The following is a 24,765-nucleotide window of genomic DNA, read 5'->3' as shown; positions in this document are numbered from 1 at the left end:
CATTGCGGTGGCTTCTCTTGTTGCGGAGCATGGGCTCTAGGCACGCGCGGGCTCAGTAGTTGTGGCTCGTGGGCTTAGTTACTCCGCGGTATGTGGGATCTTCCTGGACCAGGGCTTGAACCCGTGTCTCCTGCCATGGCAGGCGGATTCTTAACCACTGCACCACCAGGGAAGTCCTGCCTTTATGTTTTTAATATAGAAGGCTAAGCTCTTTCAGAAAATTTTCTTTGGGCTGCTCATGCTCTGTTGATGCCCTGGGAGATGGCTTGGCACATGAGAGATGGAATGGCAAGACTGGTCAAGGGTAGGGAAGGGGTCCAGGTCGGACTGCTTGGGTTTGCATCCTGGTTCTATCTCTTAATTCGCTGTGAGGTCTTTGACACTTTACATAACCTCTCTGTGCTTCAGTTTCTGTCTGCAGAATGGAGCTGAAAGCATAGTGCCACCTCATGGGGTTGCTGAGAGAATTAAATAATACACATAAAGTATTTAGGACCATACCCGTAAGTGCTGTTTAAATGTATGCTGTTATTCAAGCCCCACCACTGGATCCCCTTCATAGAATGTTCCATCAGCTGGGGTAGCTGGGGGAGGCAGGGTCACATTTGTAGGCATTTACCTCAGTGGGGCCAGCATTAGACATTTTTAATCTCTTTCTGATTCCAGAACTGATGCATGCTGATTGTAGAAAAATAAAAGAAGCAGAAAGCTACAAAAATTAGTCCTTATCCTACCTATATAATTACTCTTACTTTTTTTTTTTTTCCCTCCTAGCTTTTCCCAATGCAACTATATATATTTCAGGATTAGGATCATAGTAAGAGACAATTAGAAATGCCTACCTTCTATTATTCTTTATCAGTTTTTTTTTATTTATTGAGGTATAACATATACAATAAAGGGGATAATCTTTGGCATACAGTTTTGTGAATTTTCATGTATGAATACTCCTGTGTTAGCACTACCCACATCAAAATATGGAACATTCCTAGCAATGCAGGAGGCATCTTCATGCCACCTCCCAGTTACTACACCTCTCCAAGAGTAACCACTATCTTGGCTCTAATAGCATAGATTTGCCTGTATTTGAACTTCATATAAATGGATTCACACAGTAAGCACTTTTTTTGTCTTTTTGTTAAACATATCTGTGAGATTCATCCATGTTTGTTTTTTTATAAATTTATTTATTTTATTTATTTATTTTTGGCTGCGTTGGGTCTTCGTTGCTGCGTGCGGGCTTTCTCTAGTTGCAACGAGCGGGGGCTACTCTTCGTTGCAGTGCACAGCCTTCTCATTGTGATGGCTTCTCTTGTTGTGGAGCATGGGCTCTAGGCGCGTGGGCTTCAGTAGTTGTGGCACGCGGGCTTCAGTAGTTGTGGCTCACGGGCTCTAGAGTGCAGACTCAGTAGTTGTGGCACACGGGCTTAGTTGCTCCGCGGCATGTGGGATCTTCCCGGACCAGGGCTTGAACCCGTGTCCCCTGCATTGGCAGGCGGATTCTTAACCACTGTGCCACCAGGGAAGCCCCATGTTATTAAATGTATCAGTAATTCACTCTTTACCACTGTGGTATTAAACCTTCAGTTATTCTTTCATTAGAAAAATTAAATTGTAAATTTAAAAAATAATTTAGTTGTCATTATTTTTAAAATTTCAAGTTTGCTCATTAAATCAACTTTGCTCTCAAACATACCCCAACTTAATTCCCCTTTCTAGAAACAACCTATTATCAGTAGGATGTTCATCTTTCTGGGCTTTTTTCTATTTATACAATTCTAGTCATTGTTTCAGTTGGGAGTGCATTTGGCTGCAAAGAACAGGAAACCCAACTAACAATGGCCTAAACCAGGGATCAGCAAATTTTTTATGTAAAAGGTCACACTGTCTCTGTCACAACTACTCAACTCTGTCATTGTAGTATGAAAACAGCCATAGTCAATATGTCAATTAATGGGTGTGTCTGTGTTCCAGTAAAGTTTTATTGGCAAAAATAGGCAGTGGGACAGATTTGCCCTGTGGGGTATAATTTGCTGACCCTTGGCTTAACAACAGGGATTTGTTTGGGCCATGTGGCAAGAAATCTAGAAATAGCCTCATAAGAAAAGCTAATAATTTATACTCCTGCTAAAAATATTTGAGAATGCTGGACTCTCTAAGACCTTGCTAATAGTGGATATTAACAGCCTATGCTGTTTTTGCCAGTACTCTTTGTGTTTTTCCTGTGTTTTGGGGGGAAATACCTCTGCCTGATCTTCCAGCTCAGTAATTTTCTCTATAACTGTATCTATTCTGTTCTTCATTAACTTTTGATTTTTTTCTTATTTTGATGATTAAATATTTTATTCATGATTTCTAATTCTTTTGCATAGTAGGTTGCTCTTGTTTGATGGAGTCAACATCCTCTCTTATCTCTCTAAGAATATTAAATGTATTTTTAATGTCTCTGCTTGCATCGTTATCTCTGTTTCTTTGGTTGTTAGTTCCGTTTGTTGAGTTGGCTCTTCTCTTTCATGGTGTGAGTTTTCTTGGAATGTTTGGTGATTTGTGAATATGTGCTCTTCTATGTAACCTGATCCCGTTTTCTTCTCTGTGGATGCTATTTCTTTTTACTCGAATTTGCTGCCAGTGATTGTGGACAGAGGGGTGGAAATTGCCACAAGAAGTGTGGTGCTAATAGTGTATCTTCTGAGCACAGAATCTTCCTTTTCCTTCTGGACACATCCTGCCTTTCTGTCCCAGAGACCCACAGTCACAGCTCCTACAAGCTGGGTGGATTCAAGGGCCACTTCCTAGCATCCCCACAGGCATTCTCAATCAGTCTGTTTGACCTTTGACCTTAGGCCCCCTCCTCTCCCTGGAGAATGTGTTGCCTCTAGGTTTGGAGCAGCCTAAGACCACCTTCCCCTATCCCAGCAGTCCTTTCTAGCTTCGGATTTGGCCTGTGCTTCTTTTCATTAATCCAGTTCTGTCTGCCATCCATTTCTCAGGAGTTTCTCAACATTTTAAAGCTGCCAGTAGCACCCCCCCATATCTTCCTGTGCTCTTATGAATTTTAAGTGGTGTCATTTCTGTGACTTGGGTGGAAGAGGCTGATGTGTGAACTTGCTCTTGGTCTTCCCAACTTGATTCAGTCTCAAGGTGACTTCTTGTTAGAGTTTTCACCTTCCTGGTCACCTTCATCTGGACAAGTTCATCTTTCTCTAAAAATACACTGTGTCAGAACCAAACTGAATATTCCAACTATGAACAGATCAATGTAGACTATGGAGATGGAGTGTACTTTCTAATAAGAACTGGGTTCCAATACTAACTCTGGTCTCTACTATCAACACATTGGTCAAGTCCCTTCACTTCTCTAAGCCTCAGTTTCCTCACCTGTCAAATGGGAACAATGATTATAACACCCCCCTCATAGGTTAATGAAAGTATCAATTGCAATAGCGTGTCAAGTGTTTAAGGTGGGGCCTGGTACACAGTAGGTGCGGAAGCATGTGAGTTCCCTTCTTCTCTCTGATGCTGACAAAATTTCTAACACACTCATCATGTTTGCTGTGGTGGTGGCCGTTTTTGGCAGCCACGTCACCCTGTTAGCTCATACTGAACACATTAGCTAAAAGCCCTGCCTTTGTCTCGTGAACTTTTCTCAAGCAGACTTTTCCAGTGCCTCTCCTGGTATAGGACCTTTACCTTGGCCGTGACGCATTTTATCAACCTGTTCTTGATCCATCTCTAGCCCGTAGAAATTGATCTGAGCCCAGATTCCATCATCCAGTTTGCTTTGTGTGCTACCCATCTGAATATCATCTGCAGACTTAATAAACAGCCTTCAACAGCCTGATCTGACCATTGCTAAAATTACGGCCTGGGATACGACCAAGGACAGAACCCCATGGCGTGCCGCCCCTCAGGGGAAGAGTAATTTAGATGACTAGGCAAGATGATTAATTTGTCCAGTTCCTGTAATACTCTGTCCCTGTGGCTTGATTATAATAATAATATTAGCAACCATGTATTGGGTGTTACTTACAGGCCAGGCACTGAGGTAAGCATTTTTCATATATTATTTTTATTCCCTATAACAAGTCTATAAGGTAAGTCTTTGTATTACTTAGGACTTAGTCCCTGTTCTGCTAAAGATGGAGTTTATTTTTTTAAAATCTGTTACTTCATTACAAAGCTCTAAAGAGTAGGTGCTTCCCAGAAGCCAAGGGCAGGGATGCATCTGGGTGGCACGATGACAAAAACGGTGTCAAAAGTGGTGAACCCATGCCTGCGGCCCCTGAGGTCCCAGAAAATCCTCTCTCTATGGCTCTTATCTTTGTATCTGTCAGTACCTGTGTCCTTCTTCTCACTGGGTGCAAACCAGCTTTCTCTGTTTCTCAGTTCACCTGGCAGAACATAATCCCACCAGCAACTCTGAGTTCATATTCCCCCTTTGAGAAAACAGCCAGATCTTCCCTGAGCCTGTTAGTCCCAATTCCCCGGGATTATTGGCTCTGCTTGGGTCAGGTGCCTGCTCCTGGGCAGTGGTGGGATCACACTGTCCGGACATGACCTCCAGGAGTCTCAGTGCTATGACCTGGTGGCCATGGGGCAGGTGACATCCAGAGTCCTGCCCCATGACATTTGCACATTTTAAAATGACAGGGAGGCCCAGAGTCACATGGCAAGTAAGTAGAGGAATCAAGACTTAATCCTGGTTTATCTGATGCTGAAGCTTGTATTGTTGCTGCTCTGTTCCTTACACCGGGCCACGTGGTCCCAGGGCGGTGCCTGTGGTGAAGGCTGGCCTGTGTCTCTAGCGGGGCAGCTCAAGCACCCACCTAATGCCTCACCATGTCCCAGATCAGGGCTCTGAGACCCTTGGTTGGTTGGTTGGTTTGCTTGTTTCTTTGGTGACTCCGCAGATGCCTCAGTGCTGGCCATCACAGGACTCACACACAACTTTGATGAGGGAACTGATACTTAAGAGGATAAGCACAGACTTTGGAGCCCAGTAAAGCTAGGTTCAGATTCCAGCTCTGCCACTTTTTCCCTGGTGACTCTCTGTGCCTCAGTTTCTATAACTGTAAAATGGAGGTAATACCACCTACTTTGTTAGTTGTTGTGGTGGTGATTTAATGAGATAATATGTGTAGACCACCTATGGCCAGCATAGAGTAATCGGTTCATGCGTCCACTTAGCAAATATTTGTCAAGTACCTACTGTGTGCCAGGCACTGCCCTGGGGCCTGTAGATTTCGTGGTGAACAAAACAGACACAAATCCACACCCTTGTGTTCCAGTGGTTAGAGGCAGACACCAAGCAAATAAATGAGCAAAATATAAAGGGTAGCAGGGAAACAAATAAATCAGGGAAGCGGGATGGGGGCTGCTAGGCGGCTTGTTATGTTACATAGGTCCTCAGGCAGAGACCAGAGGAGGTGAGAGGGGAGAGCTTTGGGCAGAGAAGACAGCAAAGACCAGAGGCCCGAGGGTGGAGGCCGAACTGGGGGAATGAGGGGCAGGGTGGTGGGAGGCGAGGAGAGGGGCAAAGGCCAGGTCGTGGAGGGCCTTGTGGCCGTTAGTAAGGACTTGGGCTTCCGTCTGAGTGAGAGAGGAGTCATGGGAGCATTTTCAGTGAAAAAGGGCCAGGACCCGATTTTAGCAGGATACGCTCCCTGTCTGTATGTGGAGAACAGACAGTGGGGAAGGGCAGATGGGGAGACCTGTCAGGGCTGTTGCAGAAACTCTGTGGAGGTGACAGTGGCTTGGACTTGGGGGGTGCAGCAGTGGAGGAGCAGAGAAGGCGCCAGGTCCCAAGCATCGTGAAGAGGGAGTCGCTTGGATCTGTGGTTGGACAGGATATGAGTGGGGAGGAGAGAGAGGAGGAGTCAAGAAGGACTTTAAGTTTTGGTCTGAAAACCAGAGAGATTGGTCATCTCCTAAGATGGGCACGAGAGTGGGGGCGGGTTTTAGGAGGAAGATCAGGAATTCAGCTTAAACCCTGTTAAGACCTCGATTGAACCTGCAGCTGGGTATGGGAATCTGGAATTCTGGGGAAAAGTCATGTCAGGCTGCATCTGTCTGGAATGTTGGAACCATTGATCTTTTTTTTTCTTACTTTTTTGGAGAAGGGAAATGGGTGGATGGAGGTCATTAGTTAGGCAAGTAATACAAGAAAACAGCTTCCTTAAGAAAATATTTTTTACCCTCTGGATAAGCCTGGAGTCCCTTGTGCCAATTCCCAACCCTCCCTAATCCCAGCCTTCCCCCCCTGGACTAATTGTTGTCACAAGCTTGGCATGCATTCTTCCAGACCTTTCTCTGCACATCCACATATTCGAGTGTATCCATAAAATATACGTGGTATTTGGGGAGTGTATGTATTTTAACAAAACGGTGTCGTAATGAACGCGTCATATGTGCTTTCGTAACTTGTCATTTGCCTCTCTTCTCTGAACGGTGTCTTCAAGATCCATCCTCGGTGTTACAAACAAACCCAGATTTTTCTAAACTTGTTACGGTATGTTATGGACAGACTGTGGGTTACTTAGTCATTTTCCAGATGGAGGGCATTAGCATTTTGTACACTCCTCCTCCGGCACCTGTGTGAGTCTTTCTGATAGATTCCAAGGAGTGAAATGGCTGGGTCTGAGTAGACCGAAGCTGTTCGGGGTTTTTTTTGTCTTGTTTAGTGGAGACTGCTGTTGCTCCCTGAAGTCACCTTAATCGCCAGCTGTGGCAGGTTTTTCATGAGGGAGGCCACAGGGATGTGTGTTGTCGAGCAAAGCACAGTGGCAGGCTGTGGGTTGGAAGGAGCGAGCAGGAAGCCGAGAAGGGAATTTGTGGGCTGCTGTTCTGCTCTTAAGAACCCACATTCAGAGAGGACACAGGCTACTTTAGGGGCTGGGAGAGATGCTCCCAATCCCTTCCTTTCCTCCTGAAAATAGATTAGCACAAATGAAATACCATCTCTCCTGCAGCCTGCACGCCTGGCTTCTTCCCTGTCAGCCAGTTTCTATTCCTAGCCCTCCTCAGCAGCTTGGAGTCATCCCCTTTTGACAAACACACCAATCAAGACATTATAAAAATGCTATTTTTATTAGAGCAGACCATCTCCTCCATCAGTGGGCCCCTTATCCTGACCCCAGCCTGATAGCATCCTTTGCCTGCCACCCTCGACGGCACATTCAAGGGTTGGTGCACGCCCAAGGTTGTGTTTGTCACCAGCTTGGCGCCTGTTCTGAGGGTGTGATTGCAGTCCCACTCCTGAGGCAGACCGAATCCTACACCCAGCTGCTCTCCCCTTCCTACACGGGAAAAGGAAAGTTGCAGCCTTTGAAAAGTTACGTCATCTTTTCTTTGCATGAATTTCAGGCGGGTGTTAACTTTGTGGTATAAAATGCCTTTAGGGTTAGCTCAGGGAACTGGGTCTAGGGTCAACTCCAAGTTCAGGTTTTGTGCCATTGTAATTAGAAACTTCGAAATATTTCTCATCAGCATCATCTTCATTGCTAACATTTATCGAGCATGTATTACACATCAGGCAATATTCTAAATATTTTGTGTTTATAAGGTGGATGCTTTTAATCGTCATTCCACTTTTTTTTTTTTGCCTTTTTTTATTGAGATACAATTTATGTTACACAAAATTCACCATTTTAAAGTGTACAATTCCAGGACTTCCCTGGCGGTCCGGTGGTTAAGACTCCGCACTTCCACTGCAGGTGGCACAGGTTCAATCCCTGATCGAGGAATTAAGATCCGCATGCCTCATGGCGCAGCAAATAAAAAAAAAAAGGGTACAATTCAGTGATATTCGCAAAGCTATGCAACCATCACCGCTATTTAGTTCCAGAACATTTAGATCACCCCATATAGAAACCCTGTACCTGTTAGCAGTCACTCCCAGTTCCTCTTTCCCCCGTTCCCTGGCAACCACTAATCTACTGGTACTTTCCGTCTCTGTGGATTTGCCTATTTCGGACCTCTCATATATATGTAGCCTTTTATGTCTGTCTTCTTTCACTTAGCATAATGCTCTCAGGGTCAGCCGTGTGGCCACATGTGCCTGGGCTTCATTCCTTCCTATGACCAGATGATATTCCATTGTAGGGACATGCCACAGCCTGTTTATCCATTCAGCCATTGATGGACAGTTGGGTTGCTTCCACTTTTTTTTTTTTTTTTTTTGCGGTACGCGGGCCTCTCACTGTTGTGGCCTCTCCCGTTGCGGAGCACAGGCTCAGCGGCCACGGCTCACGGGCCCAGCCGCTCCGCGGCATGTGGGATCTTCCCAGACCGGGGCACGAACCCGCGTCCCCTGCATCGTCAGGCGGACTCCCAACCACTGCGCCACCAGAGAAGCCCGGGTTGCTTCCACTTTTGGGGCTATTATGAACAACACCGCTAGGATGGCATCCCAGTTTGACAGCTGAGGAAACTTAGGAACAAGTATCTTTTCCCACTCCAAAGAGCCTGATGGGATTCTTACCCAGGTGCCTGGGTTCACAGCCAAGTCCTGACCACCCAACTTGGCTGTTTAGCTGTCGAACTAAGGCCTGGAAATTGAGGACCTATGTCACACACCTTCATGGCAACCACGTTTCAGAATTAAATATTGGGCCCCGTGGTCTGAGGAATTCATTTTTGGGGGACTTGGGTCTGTCCTGTTTGAATTCAGGACCATTGTGGGAAGTCCTGGCTGAGTCAGGACTGTCCATTCAATTCAGTTTGCGTTTACCAATGGCCTTAGATGTAGCAAGGTTCAGCCCTGCCCTGGGAGTTCATGGTCAAGTAACTGCTGTCGGTCCCCAGGAAGCAGACTGTGGGATGGAGATGTGCATGCAGGAGGCTGACTGGGGAGGGCTCTCAGGAGCAACACCCGTGAGGATGAGGGAAGCAGGGTTGGACAGAGGGAGGAGCTGAACTGTGATGCCGGCCTTGCTGACCCCACAGGGAGCTGTGGGGATGGGTGGCCCTTCAGAGATGTTCCCAGTTGAGGCAAGGAGCCTGGGTCTTTGTACCCTTGTCATTAATCAGTATCAGAGATCAGGTATAACTGGCAAGACAGGCTTCTCTCTGGGAGGGGACACAGCTCCCAGCAGCTGGGGTGTGAGTGGGTGATCTGGGCCCATAGCACAGAGTCCACTATACACACCTAGGCCCATGTCCATGGTGGCTTTCATCAGTGTCCTGACAGGGAACAGTCTGTGAAGATGCTTCAGGAGCACAGCTGAGGGAGGGTGTAACCCAGCCTGGGATGGTGAGCAGGGAGGAAGGGGCATCTTAATTGTGCGATGCACCTTGAACCCCAAACCTATACATTCCAACCGCCAGTCCACGAACTCTGCCTCTTGGGTGCCTCAGAGTAGCCACATGACTGCTCCAAGCCAACCTCAGCCTCGCCCCTCCTCCAGCCTTGACCTCTCCGAGAATGGTACCACCACCCCTCCAGTTACCCAGGCCAGAGGCTGCACAGTCATCAATACTTCGTTCTTCCTCGCCTCCTTTTTCCAGCCCATCACCAAGTCCCCCGCCCTCACCTTGGAAGCATGTTCTCCCTGCTTCCTCCATGTGGCTGACACCTCTTGTCCGAACACCCACAGCACCCACTCCTGGCTGCCTCTCACTCCAACCTCCACCCTCTACCCCAGTAACCCCACGTGGCTTCCCATTGGTCTGGGCTTAAGGGAAAAACTCCCTGCTGTGGCCCACATGGTGGTCTTGCCCGCTCAGTCCTGAGTCAACCCCTGCTCCCCTGCCCACCGGCTCCAGCCCCTCTGTCATTCCTTGTCCCTCTTGATACCGACCAGGGTTCTTGGCCTTCCCCAAGCAATAGAAATGGACTAGAGGCCAGACAAGAAATTCAGGCAAGGCTTTACTGAGGCCCCTGCAGCCACTGGAAGGAGCAGGAACAAGTAACAGTTCCCCTTACTTGCTCCCCAAGGTGGGGGGGGAGCCGGTACCCTATATGGGGTGAGGGTAGCGGTGTGTCCCGGGGTGGGGTCGGAGGCGTGGCTTAGGTGGTTTGCCCACCCCGTAGGTGGTGAGTGCAGTGGGCATGCGCAGTACCCTGCTTTTGCTCCCGGCCCTTCAGAAGTGTCAGTTGGGGCTTTTTTTGGTCTTTCTGTATCTTTTTGTCTATAATTTGCCCCAACTGCACATGCACGCAGTTATTTTTAGTCCCTTATAGTTTCTTTGTAATTTGTAGCTTGAGGAGACATTTGTCCAGGTGCAAGCACTGCAGCACTGCAGCAAAGGGTCCCACATCCCAGCTTGTCTCACTCTTACTCTCTGCTCCCTCTCACCACGTGGCCTTCACACGTGCGTTCATTTTGCTTAGAGCACACCCCGCTCTGCGCCCGTAAGTTAACTTGTTCGTCCTTCACATCGTGTTTGTTGTCACCCTTCCATGGAGCGTCACCTCACCTCCCTGCCACAGTCGTGTTTCCCATTGAAAACCTCTCAAGGCACCATGCACCTGCCTCCAGAAATGGCTGACGATGTACTTTGGTGGTGGGGTCGTTTGCTTAAAGTTGGCCTCCCTCCCTAGATGGTCCATTCCCTAAGGCAAGGGAACTTGTCCCCGTGGGGAATAGGAGGTGCTCAGTCAAACTAAAGGGGGGAAGGGGAGACAGAGGGAGGGAGGAAAGGATCACAGCTCCACGTGATCAGGGAGGAGACGGGGGCGAACCGTCTCCTTTACATTCCTGGATCTCCAGGATCTCACACGGCAGAAATCTCGACTAGTGTGTGAGACAACATCAAAATGGGGACCCTGAGCCCCACTGCACCGCCCTAGACTTGAGCAGAACGTTTCACTCCCTTCCTGGCTTTCCCCACCACTCAGCACCTGTCATCGGCGCAAACAGGCCTTGTCCCTCATCGGGCTTTAAGCTGGCTGGAATGTCGGAAGCCAGGGCTCTCCCCTGCGATCAACCAGCATGCTCTGACCACTCTCCACCCCAGCCCCGAGATGAGCTGCCAGGGTCTCCTGGCACCGGGCCTTTGCACACGCTGTTCCCGCCCGGATGCCCTGCCCACCCCGTCCACCTCTGAGCTCCTTAGCGTCGGCACCTGTCCTCTCCTCTGCAGGGCCTGCCCTACCCCGGAGTGGTGCCAAGGACCCGTCCTCTCCACCCACCGCCCCCGGCACAGCACCTACTCCCTGGCCTCAGAGCAGTGTCTTTGCTGCTCCTCTAATTTCCTTGAGGACGGGGATCTTGTCTTCCTGCCTCCCTCTCTCTCTCTTCCTCTTCATCCCTTCCTTTCCACAAATACGCTGGCCCTGCCCTCATGGGTCTGGCATCCCAGCAGGGGAACCACAAACAAACAAACAGAGATACTTCCAAAGAGGGAAGTACTGCCACGTCGAGGAGGCTGTGAGGGCCGGGGACAGTCAGAAGAGGCCCCAAGAAGGGCCACACATGCCCATGAACAAGAGGAAGCTATCCAGGCAGGGGGAAGAGCAAGTAACTCAGCCCTGAGGAGGAAGGGGCCTCTCTGAGAAACAGCCTGAAGAGCTATTGGGCTGAGGGGGGTGCAGGAGGTGGGAATGAGGTCAGGAGGGTGGTGGAGCCAGATTACATCCATCTCTGTCTCGGGCCCTTAGCGCAGCACCCGACCCATAGGAGAAGCTCAAGGAGTCTTTGTTGAATCAGTGGGGAGGGGCCCTGAGTGCTCCCCTTTTAGGGGGCGGGGGGGCAGCCCTGGGAGGAGAGCGTCCACTCAGGCAGCCCAGCTTGCTGGGCAGGAGGTGATAGGTAAGGTCCTGGGGATGGATGCGCTCTGTGAGAGGTTCACTCCGTTAGAAGGAAAAATTCTCGGATGCAAATCAAGTGGTGGAGGCAGAGATTGGAGGGAAAATTCCACCCAGGCCGCCTCTCTCCTCTCATCAGGCCAAGCGACGGGTGCTGTGGGATTAGAGGCTCTGACAGGTAATAGCCGCCCTAAATCAGTTTAGCACCAGTCTGGGAGTTCAAGGGCAGGCGTGCCTTGTTCCCTCCTTAGCAGTCAGAGGCTGTTTACACTACTGGGCTTCCAGTGGGCCCTGCAGGCCTACGTCCCCTCCCAAGCTCTCCTCAGGGTGGACGGTGGGAACAGCCTCAGCCCATGGCAGGTCTGCTCAAAACCCTCCACTAGCTTCCTGGTCACCTCATAGTAAGACCAGAGTCCTCACCATGGCCTCCGCCCCCCATCTCAGGGCCTTTGCACTTGCTGTTCCTGCCACCTGGAAACCCCCTTTGTCCAGATTCCCATAGGGGTTCATCTCCTCCACTTCCTTCAGTCTCTGCTCAAAAGTCATTGCACCAGAGGCCTTCTCTGACCCCCTGGCTAAAATAGCACCTCCCTCCCCACTCCCTCTGTTTTTCTCTACCTCCTATTTTCTATAGCACTGAGCATCATTTGACATACTATATATTTACTTTTTTTTTTTTTTTAAATTACTTGTCTCCTCTTGCTAGAATGTGAGCTCCGTGATAGTGGAGACTTTGATGTGCCCACTGTGTGTCCAGAAGAGGTGTTCAATAAATATTGAGAGAACAAATGAATTGGGGAGATGAGGTCAGCGCCTCCCGCCTCTCGGGGTTGCGTGGACGTGGAATTCCGGGCACCGAGCTTCCCAGTGCGTGGTTTGCACACTTGCACAGCACTGCAGGTGGCATGTAAACGTGCTATTTCAGCAGGGCCGTATTTCTGTTTGCCTTCGGTTTACGGCAGGCGATAATGATTTTCCATTTATGGCGTTGATATAAAGTTTCCTTTTTGAAGCAAGCTCATTCAAGATTAAAAAAAGAAAAATCTATATTTGCCAGCCTAAAAGATAGTTTATAATACACGTTGCCATCTTACAAGGAAACTTTTCTGAGACTACAAAGAAACGTTAATTATTTTCTAGCGGCTATGTATTGAAAATGATTTTTTAGATAGCCGTGGAAGAAAAACATTTTCATAAAGATGCAGCGTACCACGTCCTGGAGACCAGGAGGAAGCCCTAGATTCTGGTTCTGCGTCAATATTCTACAAACCTGAAACTAAGTATCAAATCTCAAGGTGTACATTGGTTGCAGTAAATAATGGTGCATAGGTGTTTGAGAAATAAGCCAAAGTCTTCTTTGGATTATCTACCTGGTATGCGAATAGCATATGATTTTTATTGGCACATCTACCCAGGGCATGCGACACTCCAACCTTTGCTTCAGTGTTTGTGTTGTTTTGATCCACCTCTAGGAGGCAGTCTCAGCCATCGCTTTAGGTCTCGCAATGTAAGCATACTAGATGCGGAGTATTTATTGTTCTTGTTTTGAGGATGGGGGTACATCTGATATGTCAGCAAAAGCCGCAAAAAGCAAACTCAGAACTATGCCTTTTCATTCAACTAATATGCATTAAGGACTTACTATACAGCACTGGGACACGAAGAACAGAATCACTGGGAGAACACTGGGGTGGGTTTTGAAGGAAGAGTAGGAGTTTTGTACTGTGAGATACATTTGGATCGTCGCTTTCTGTGGGCTTAGGGCCATCGTTGAGAATATTCATTAAGGAATTATTTTAATCCTCTACTAAATGCTCCTCTGGCTGTAGGACACGGCAGACTTCAGATTCAGACACCTCTGAGTATTAGTTCTTCCACTGTACCACCGAGAACTCACTCAAGTGTGAGTTACACACACACACACACACACACAATTCAGAGTGGCTTGAGTAAAGAAAGGAATGTATTAGCTCTTGTGACTTAAAAGTCCAAGATAGTGCTGGCTCCACGCGGGGCTGGTTACGGGGGTTGAACACGCTTAAGAAGTTCTACTTTCTATCTGGTCTGTCTCTCTGTGTCCTCAGTTCTGCTCCCTCTATGTTGCTATCACTCTTGGACAAATCTCTTCATGGAACATAGAAGAACATTCATAATAGTGAACCTAATCCGTTGATTAAAAAATAACTTCTTGGGCTTCCCTGGTGGCGCAGTGGTGGAGAGTCCGCCTGCCGATGCAGGGGACACGAGTTCGTGCCCCTGTCCGGGAAGATCCCACGTGCCGCGGAGCAGCTGGGCCCGTGAGCCATGGCTGCTGAGCCTGCGCTCCGTAGTGGGAGAGGCCACAACAGTGAGAGGCCTGCGTACTCCCCCCAAAAAAATAAATTAAAAAAAATGACTTCTTCCTTTTGGTGGCCCTTGTAGCTCTCAGCTCACATCAGCTAATAATTCCAGGGGAAGAGGAAGACGGACTTTTCCAGCAGATTCAACCAATCCTGGGGTTGAGTCTGTTGGCCTGGCTTTGGGCATGTGCCTAGTCCTAAACCAGTCACATGGCCAGGGAAACGGACTAGCCAGAGTAGCCTGGCCTTGAGTGGCCAGGCCTCTGTCATGTGCTCGCCCTTGAAGTGCCAGCAGTGTTATTTCCACCCACACCACATGGACTGAGAGTGGAGGAGAGGTGGTTTCCCAAAGGAAAACCAAGACGATGTAACTAGAAGAAAATGAATAGATGCTAAACCGACAGAAACAACAAATGTCCACCATCTCCACTTGGACATGGCCTTTGGGCAATTCGCTTCAGCTTGCAAAGCCTCAGTTTCCTCCTCTGTAAAATGGGGATAATGACCCCAGGGCATAGCATTATTGCAGACAGCCACAATAAGCACCACAGAGAGCATCATAAATGGTCATTAAAGCGGCCCAAAGACTGGGCTCCAGTAACCTCGCTTGTCGCTCATAAATCATCCCTCAGTTAAGATGTGGCATTGGGGGAGGGGGAGGGGCAGGGCAGGTGGAGTAGTCAGTCAGGTGTGCGGAAGTGCTTCAAGAACTCTGTGGTGCCCCCGACACAGTGTGTTCACAGCTCATTATTAGACCATTCCAAGTTATTGTTCTTCTCCGCTGGGACTTGACACCTACAAAGTCAGGTCCTCAACGTCCTCCAGCCCTGGCAACCGGCCCTATGCTCTAAGCTGCTCGTTAATGCAGCTCAGGCTCTGGCACTCGCTAAATCAACCCTGTTTAGGAGAATTCCAATATTCTGGCCTCAGAGGAATACGTGATCCCTGAAATATAGACTCTGTCGAGTTCCTTTAAGCATAACTGATTCTTGGCGTTTCTCTCCAATTCCATTTCTTTTTCCCCCAGAGAGAATTAATAATATGGCCATTGATAAAATTCTGCACCATCTCTGGGGCCAGCATTAGGGATAAAGATGATAAGGATAACAATAATGGCAGTGGGACTTTGCTTTCGCATCACGTCCAAATTCCTTAAACCTTTTCCCGTACTTAACTCACGCCTCCCCGACACCCATCACTCTAGTCAAACCCAACTTCTGGCCAATCCATGAACGTTTCAGGCTTTTTCAGGGCCCCAAACCTTTGCCTGTGCTGCTCCAGCTGCCTGGAATGCCTTTCTCTTATTGCCCAGCAAACCTTTCAACTTTCAAATCTCAGCTCAGATGTCTTCTTATTTATTCATTTAGGGCCCATTGTGTGCCAGACAATGTCCTAGGGGCTTGGAATACACAAGTGATCAAAACAGATGCAGCCCCTGCCTTCATGAAGTTTCCATTCTAGTGCAGGGGATGGCCCAATAAATAAAAGGCTTGATGAATAAGATAAAGTAGAGATTATTAGTGAGCGGTTGGGAGTGTGTACGTGTATGTGTGTGTGTGCGTGTGTGCGCATGTGCGCATACGCGCACGCACAGCTTGCAATTTTGAATAGGATGGCTGGGGAGGACCTCCCCGAGAAGGTAAGATCTAAGACAAGCCTTGAGGAGGTGAGGAATCTGGGTATTTACCTGGGGGAAGGAACGGTGGGTCTAAGGCCCTGAGGTGGGCACATGCTGGGTGTTGCGGGTACTGCAGTGATGAGGAGGACAGTGGAGCAGTGGGAGGAGGTCAGGGACGTGGATGGAGGCCCAGTGGGCAGGGCCTGGTGGCCGCTGGGACCCGTGCAGAGTCCAGAGCAGAGAAGTGACATGATTCAACTTCCCTTTCATCAGGACCCCCGGCTGTAGAAAGGAGAACGGACTGTAGGGGTGAGGGCGGGAGCCGGAGGCCAGTGAAGGGTCCTGAACCAGTGTGGTAGCGGGGAAGTGGGGAGAAGTGGTCAGCTTTTGGATACATGGTATTTTTCGCGTGGAGCTGATGGACTGGACGTGGAGTGGGAGAGTGAGTTAGTGAGTTACGCTTCGAAGGTGACTCCCGAGGATTGGGGCCTGGCCGTGCCCTCAGGGGCCTCCTCTGTTCCCTCCTTCAGATCCTTGGCCTCACATTTTATACATTTTGCTGTCATCACTTGTCTCTTTTTTTTGGCCTCAGACACCCTGGGTAATCTGATGAAAGTTATGGACTCTCTTCCCAGAATAGTACCCTTGTGCAGTCAGTTGAATCGATGTGCCCAGAGCCCGCTGCGGGCCATCCCCCATATTAGGGACCCCTGGCCAGTGTGTGTTGCTTGACTGGGTACATGAAAGCAGGGGGTGCCGTTCACACCGCACACAACAGGGATGGGGGCAGGGTTGTGCAGATCGGCCCCTGGCTGGCGGTTGGGTACTGTCTACAGGCACGTTGGAATCTGAACGCACGCTGGGTCAGTTTTTTGTTAAACCCTCATTGCATAGGTAACAGCCACACAGTAAACACTTGATCAGTGTTTGCTGAAACACAGTGATGATAAACCTGGCGCTTTCTAAGTTTCTCCCACCTTTGTGGGATGCCTTAAATATTAATTAATGCCTCCGTTTTATAGCCTGAGAAATAAAGCCTCAGCAAAGTGAAATATGCCGTGCTGGGGAGAAGTAGTGTCTGACGTCTGACCAGGGTGAGGGTTAGCCAGGTGGGTACTCAGTCAGCCTTAGCAGTTATCATCACGGAGCTGGATGTTGTTGAAGCTGAGACCCGAACCCAGGACTCCAGGCTCCCCACATGATGGTCCCCTCCTTCCCCAGTTCTGTGCTCCAGGAATTTATAATCCAGCTGGGGAATCAATAAGAAGAAGAAAGAAACGGATCCTAAATTACTTCTACTTTTCTCCTAGTTAATCCTTAGAGCAGCCCTGCCAGGTAGACCTTATTACTATTCCCTTTTTACAGATGAGGAAACTGAGGCTCAGAGAAGGTAAGTAGCAGAGTTCAGGACTCACCTCCAGGTCTCCAAATCCCCAGATAATGAGTGAGCAATAGATATAGTTAAAGGCTTACAGTGTAGCACTTAATTATATGTGATTTCACGCTGTATTGTATATAATTTAATACTAATTGCAGGGTTTCAAAATGAGCTGAAGTGAGCGGGGGTGAGAATGGTAGGGGAAGGCTTCGTGGAGAATTGGGGAGCTGAGCTGGGCCTTGGCGAGGATTTGGGTGGAGGCTGGAGGGAAAGGGAATCGAATGATTAAGGCATCAGGATAGCAATGAGCTGGCTAGGAGTGGGGAGGGGCCAGGATAGTACTAGTTAAATAATGGAACTCCATAAATGCAAATGTAACTAACGTTCATTGAGAGCTACCCAAGTGCCAGATACTGTGCTATGTTTTTTTTATTGTTATTGCATCCAACCCACCTTTGACCCTGTGAGGGAAAGACAAATCCAACCAGACAGGCACTATTGTTACCTCCATTTGATCGATAAGGAAACAAATAGCACTGTTGTGACTTGGAGCCAGGCCTGGACTCCAAAGCTCACATTCTTCACAGCTCAAGTTCAGTGCTGATCTGATTAGAGGTGGGCGTATCGTGAACAGTGGGGAATAAGCTGGGCTGGTCTAGGGCCTTGCTGGCTAAGTGTGGCCCATGGGCATTGCCTGGGAGCTTGTTAGACGTGTGGGCTTGGGACCCTTCCCAGTCCTACGGAAGGAGAACCTGCATTTCAGCACAATCCCCAGGTGATTTGTGTTCACATCAGCATTTGAGAAGCACGGGGCTGGTGAGCAGTTTGGCTGGATATATGCCTGAGCTCTTCAAATCTTTCCTATGACATCTCCCTGCTGGCAGAGGCGAATAAATGTATTCCCTGAGGGTCTGAGGTAAAAGCCCAGGACAGCCCGCCCCACGCTGAGATTCCTCTGAAGTCTCATATTTCATCTAAAAATGTCATTGACTATTTCATTGCATACCATAATATATCAGTGGTCATTTTAATATCTCAAAATGGTTATGTAAATTGCCATGGAGTAGGATCCGTGTTCCGGGGAGATGCATGGGATGGGTTTCCTTGTATCTTAAATGGGGTACTAATAACCACTTCAAAGGCTGCTGCAAAGATCAAAGGAGAATCATGTATATGGAATTGCTGCGTCAACTGTCCGCATCGTGCACATGTTGTTGTGGAAGGAACTGAGAATCCTCTCCAGACCCAGTGTCCCGCAACCAACCAGCTGTCCAGAGGGCGGAGGTCACAGTGCTTTTCTCACAGTCAAGGTGAGGCAGGGCTCAGTCCCGAGGAGGACAAGGGAACATCTCTGGGCATCTCAGGAAGCCAGGGAAATAGGAATAGGAACACCTATTGCTAGTTTGTTTAAATTTCTTATGATTTCATAAAATCACCCTTTCTTATTATTCCCCACTTCCTGATTGGCCAGATTAGTTAAGCCGGAAAACCCCAGGAAAATCCAGAGGCTTCAGAGACATCGGGTGAGAGAAGATGGGAGTACAGCATCCTGTCCCCAGGTGGCCCAGAGAGAGGGGAGCCTGGGAGGAAAAGTGGGGGTGACAGGGAAAGAGGGAAGCAGATGGCCACAACCTGGAGTCCTATAGGAAAAGGGGAGAGAAGGGGACTGGGCTGTCAGCCCTGGACTAGCAGTGACTCTCTGGCTTCCCCATCCAGGGGACCCATTTCCTTGTATCGGAAGAAGAGAAGACAGAGGGAGAGAGACCCAGAGAGGTGAGATGGACAGAGACAGTGACCATCCACGTCCAAGGCCAAGGAAGAAGGGCAGCCAGAGAAGGCGCAGGAGGGAAGGAGGCTCATTCAGAGCCGCAGAAGCTACAGGAGGGGAATTTGGGGACGGATGGGTGGGAACAGCTCCCCATGGCCCGGAGCAGTCGAAAAGGATGAAGTTGGGAAGAGCTATTATATTTGCTTAAGGAGGTTATGAGTCACCCTTGGGGAGAGTTCTGGTAGATTAGTGGGGTTAAGGCCAGATTTTGAGGCGCTAAGAACAGAATGATGGAGATTCTTTTTTTTTCTTCTTCCCATGATAATCGTTAGGATTTTCACACCAATTGTGTTTCTCTTACAAATGTCTTACTTGCCATTTAACACTTAATCCCTGTGACTTGTGACTAGAATGAAGCTGATATTGTCCCTTTAATCCACTCCTTGGCGAAAAGTTAGTTAAGAAACATAGAAAATTACAAAGCATTGTTAACAGTATAATCCGACTTTTGTTTAAAAGAATGTGTGTGTTTGTGTGTGTATTTATAAATATGAACATATGTATATTGTAAACAAAGAAAAACATCTAGAGAAATATGTATCAGATTGTAATGGGGGTTTTACTGGTATATACATGTTGCTTTTAATATGTATAGTTTATTATACATTTATTATCCCTCCATAAAGCTGTAACAAATTCTAATAGGGGTTATCTCTAATGGTCAGGTTACGGTATATGACTTATAATTCTTTTGGCTACAAAGGGCAGAAACTCAGCTGAAACTTTAAAGCAATAACTAAGTTGTTCCAGTACTTCTTCAGGCATGGGTGGATCCAGGGGCTCAAATTATGTCATTGGGAATCTCTCCTCTCCATCTCTGGGATCTGCTGTCTTCTTTCTTGACTTCATTCTCAGGCAATTCCAGGCCTGCGTCTCATCACTTTAGCACTCCAGTGGAAAGAGAACAGCTTTTTCCCCAGGAGTATTAGCAAAGTCCCAGGGCTGACTTTCAAAGGGCCGTGCTCAGGCTCATCCCTAGACTAGTGAATCGTTGTGGCTGAGGGGAGAACTATGTTGATGGTTGAGACCAAGGCCAAGGTCATGTGACCCAAGAGGAGACCAAAGGAACTTTCATGGGCATCTAAGGAAGCCAGTGAACTGAAAAAAGGGGGCCGAATGGTTCCCCCGAAGAAATTCAGAGTTCTGTGGCCGGAAGAGGAAGCAGGAAACCACAAATGTCTGCTTTAAAGGAGCCTTCACTCTCTGGGTCATATATTCTTTTGGGGGGGGTCATATATTTTTGTAACGACTGAGCTGTTTATAATAAGCATGCGTTTTTCTTACAATGGCAAGAGAAAGATGAGCTTCTCCTCTTTTTTTTTTTTTTTTTTTTTTTTGGCAGTACGTGGGCCTCTCACTGTTGTGGCCTCTCCTGTTGCAGAGCCCAGGCTCCGGACGCGCAGGCTCAGCGGCCATGGCTCATGGGCCTAGCCGCTCCGCGGCATGTGGGATCTTCCCGGACCGGGGCACGAACCCGCGTCCCCTGCATCGGCAGGTGGACTCTCAACCACTGCGCCACCAGGGAAGCCTGAGCTTCCCCTCTTAAACAACTGATCTGGGTTCCATCTGGTTAGGACAACTGAGATCACAAAATCATGAGTGTGGAGAAAACAGTAAAGCCCAAGTCTTCTCAGAGTCCTTGATTTTATAGGACATGGGAGGAAAGAACAGTGGCAAGGCTGGGGAATCGACCTTCTCCTTTTCGTAGATTGTTAGTTGTGTATGTTCAAGACCCAGTTGGCCATCAGACAGTCTCTGGGGCTCTGGGTCACCAGGGTGATGCGCCCAGGGAGCTGGACCTTCGTCAAGGTCAGCCTCTCTGCCTCTCGGCCTCCTGTGTGGTGTGTGCTGTACCCAGGCTTCAGTAAAGCTTCCCTGCATTCCGATATCACACCGCTCTGTTTCTTCATTTCAGGGTTACACTAAGGACATGGTGACAGACTTTGATGAGAAACACGATGAGTATTTAATATTGCTCCAGCAGAGGAACCGGTAAGATGAAGCCGCTCAACGGCTGCCCTTCCTATTAGCCAAATCAAAATCCTGTTTAGATGTATTAACAGCATGCAGGCTGTCTCACATAGGAATGGGATGCAGTCACCCTCCACTCAGAAGCTTGGAATAATATCTGCCGTCCCAGTTCCTATTTCTCCATTCACTGGTTTAATTGCATCTTTTGACTGAGCTGTAGCAAACTGTTCGACGCGTCAGAGCCACGTCTCGCTTCCCTGCTCCGGTTCTGGGAGAAGCTGGGTTTGCCATGAAAAGCTAGACTTTGGCAGGGCCTGTGCATTAGTCACCTGAATAGGCCAACCTGTGATCTCACAGGCTTTGAAGGTCCCTGGAAATCTGAGCCTGTAATCATGCCTTGTTGTATAAAGGAGGAGTCCTTTTACACTTGTGTTTGAAGGTGGTTGATGTCATTTAAAGTTCAGTCAGTCCTGATTTTGACTCTGGAGTGCTGGTTCTCGCAAAAGCCTGCAGCCATGCCACGTGTAGTGACTGGGATCAAGGCTTGTGGTCTGGCTTGAAAGAGAGCGGGTATCGTGTCCTCCACGCCTTTGCAGGGCTGCGCAAGTTCATTTGCAGTTCACTGTGCTTTGTCTTCAGGCCTGGAACCTTACAGAAAGCTGGGTTTGCAAACTCCGATGCTAGGAGGGGACAGTCAGGGAGTGAAGCTGGCTCAGTGGGGACAGTGGGCACCTGGAACTCTCACGGGCCAAGGGGTCCGTATCCTCCAAGGTGGCCAGAGAAGCTGGAAATCTGGATTTGTGTGGTGAAGTCTCCTGAGTTTTAAAATGTTGGTAATGAATTCAAATCAAAGCACAAAACAAACGGAGGAATTCCGCAGGCCCCCCAGACAGATCTGCAGGACGGGGAAGGACAAGGGCACTAATGTGGGGCTTTGTGTCGTGCGCTGGGCTTGGGGTCCTGTAGCTAAGAGAGTCTGTGGGTTGTTATTCTGAATGTGAATTCAGCCTTGTCTGATGGACTGGATTCCCGGTGCTTGTCAACTGGGGCCCCGGTGGCATGTCGCATGGGGCAAGTTTTTATGGTGCGGGAGTTTCCCATGTGTTGTAGGAGTTTAGCATCCCTGCCTACCCACCCCTTTACTTAATTCCACTAAGACCCCCAGTATCTATGACAACAATACCTGCCCGCATTCCAGATGCCTCCTTGCAAGCTGGTCCCGCCCCCCATAGAGAACTTCTGAATAGATCAACTCTCCAGGACCAGCCAGAAATGCCAGGCAACATCCCATGTGCCCAGCTGCTCTGCACTCATCTCTCTCCACCCCAGGGGCAGCCTCAAACCCAGGCTTGTGCTGATTAGACCCATGTGGGTTTTTATCATCATTAATGCCAGGAACAGAATGTTTTTATTCAGTTTCTGGCAGGCTGGATGGTGCCACTGAACACCTGGGCGCGATCATTGAATCATATACATGTGACTTGTCTAGGAGGAGAGTGTCATAGTTCTTTTTTTTTTTTTTTGCGGTACGCGGGCCTCCCACTGCCGTGGCCCCTCCCGCTGCGGAGCACAGGCTCCAGACACGCAGGCCCGGCGGCCATGGCTCACCGGCCCAGCTGCTCCGCGGCATGTGGGATCCCCCCGGACCGGAGCACGAACCCGTGTCCCCTGCATCGGCAGGCGGACTCTCAACCACTGCGCCACCAGGGAAGCCCCTGTCATAGTTCTTTACGAGCAAATTGCTTCTCATTAATCGAGAGATCAATACGTGCGTGATCAAAGGGCACAGACCAATAGCACAGCTGAACAGATCCAGAGATGAGGTTGCAGCACAAAGGCCATTAAAAAATATGTCAACATGGAGCTGCCATAAAATTTGGGGGATGTGTTGTCACCAAGAGAGAGCTGGCTTGATGACAGGAAATTAGAAAGTAGAGCTAGAACACCTCCAAATGGAGACCTGAAGAGTGGGAGTGCCCCTGAGCTGCCATCAGATGAAGCCTGAAAAGGCACCTTTGCTGGAGTGCCAGTTGTGTGGCGGGCACCTCAACCCCATCGGTACAGTTATTGCACCCATTTTACAGATAAGGAAGCAGAGACCAGGACAGCAAGCAATTTGCCCATGGTCATGCAGCCAGGAAGTGGTGGAGCTGGGCCGTACTTTCTTATTTATGTTTTGTTTGACATTGTCATCAATAATCAAAAGGAGAGAAACCTGCCAGGGTTGCCAATGGCTCTAAGTTCACTACGGAGGAGTTTTGTGGGAATAAACTGAAACTGATTTGGAAATGTAGTTACAAGACTGGGTAGAAAACCAGCCTCTGAACTTTATATTGGGCATAGAGGAAGGTGAAAACCCGGGCTGCTTATCTGCGTTGCCTTGTGACCCAAGAAGGGGGTGTGCAATCACTGGGCTGAGTTCTTAGACATCTGCCCAGAACACAGCTGCCCACAAGATGCTGGTGACATTATTCTTCTATTCATTCAGCAGGATTCCATTGAGTACCTTCTCAGTGCCTAGCATTACCACTGGTATGAAGGAGAACATTGCAATGAGGGAGACACAGACTGTATTAGTTAGCGCTCCTTTGCTTGAAGGGACAGGAACCCAAGGTAAATGACTTTAAACAACGAAACGTACTGACTTGTGAAATTAACAAATCCAGGATGATACACTGGCTTCAGGCATAGTTGGATCCAGGCACTCAAACTGGGTCACTGAAATCAGTCACTCTCCATCTCTCAGTTCTGTTTTCTCATGTTGGAATCATCTCAGGCAGGTACTTCCCTCACGGAGGCCAAGGCAGCCACTGGAAGCCTCACACTTACATCCCACCTCGAGGGGAAGAGAACACATCTTTCCTAATAGTTCCAGCAAAAGCGCTGAGGAGGGCCCCCGTAGGTTTGGCTGGGGCCCCATTCCCATCCCTGAGCCAATCGCCGCCCTGTGCCTGGTGGGGGTGGCAGGGTCTGCCTGGCCACTCCTGGGCCACCCCATTAACTTGGGCGATGGTGTGAGTCTCACCCAAACCACGAGGAGTAAGAGGAGGAGGGGAGTGGTTCCCAAGGGGAACCTGAGGGGCTGTGTTTGGAAGATGGGGGAGAGTTGCTGGACAGGCAAAAAGAACAGGTGCCCACCACACAGCCCTGGCCCTCAAGGAACTCCCCAGGCAGCGGCAAGTGAGCACAAGGCCACCTGTGACTATGCCGGAAGCGCAGAAAGTGGTCATGTGCTCCAGGAGAGGACTGGGGAGAGTGGAGAAGGTGTGGCCGCCCTGTTTCACCCCGTACAACCCTCGCCCAGAGGGTGCTTAGTGATTCTAGTCACTCAGCTTCAGGAAAGAGGTAATCATGGCCAACAGGACTCATGAAAATGCAACCAGAATCATCAAAGGGCTGAGATATGAGGAACAGTTAAGGGCTAACGGCCAAGAGGGGCTGTAATATACGCACTAGATGTGGCAGATCTAAGATCTAAGAATCCAGCAATGGTATTTGCTTTTTTTTTTTTTTTTTTTTTTTTTTTGCGGTACGCGGGCCTGTCACTGCTGTGGCTTCTCCCGTTGCGGAGCACAGGCTCCGGACGCGCAGGCTCAGTGGCCATGGCTCACGGGCCCAGCCGCTCCGCGGCATGTGGGATCTTCCTGGACCGGGGCACGAACCCATGTCCCCTGCATCGGCAGGAGGACCCTCAACCACTGCGCCACCAGGGAAGCGCAGTATTTGCTTTTTGAAAAAGGTTGTTTGAGGGAAATTTATAGGAAAACGTACCCATATGAGAGGTGAACCCACTGCCCCAAGAGGAGATTCAGGCAGAAAGAAGAAAGGGGAGAACCAGCACCCAGGGCAGGCCTTGCACAGGCCCGTCTCTGAGCTGGAGATTCA

General features: G+C 48.9%; 1 protein-coding gene across 1 annotated transcript in view; it reads left to right on the top strand.

The window, feature by feature from the left end:
• KATNIP (katanin interacting protein) overlaps positions 1–24,765 on the top strand; it is a 201,408-nt gene that overhangs the window by 30,643 nt on the left and 146,000 nt on the right. The window contains exon 3 of the mRNA XM_033841133.2: positions 20,825–20,901. Within this exon, the coding sequence (XP_033697024.1) occupies positions 20,825–20,901 (77 nt within the window). The remainder of the gene's footprint in view (positions 1–20,824; positions 20,902–24,765) is intronic.

This window comes from Tursiops truncatus, chromosome 15 (assembly GCF_011762595.2).
Source record: "Tursiops truncatus isolate mTurTru1 chromosome 15, mTurTru1.mat.Y, whole genome shotgun sequence".
NCBI classification, from domain to species: domain Eukaryota; kingdom Metazoa; phylum Chordata; class Mammalia; order Artiodactyla; family Delphinidae; genus Tursiops; species Tursiops truncatus.
The sequence above is the reverse complement of the archived record's forward strand: the minus strand, read 5'-3'. Positions and strand labels throughout refer to the sequence as shown.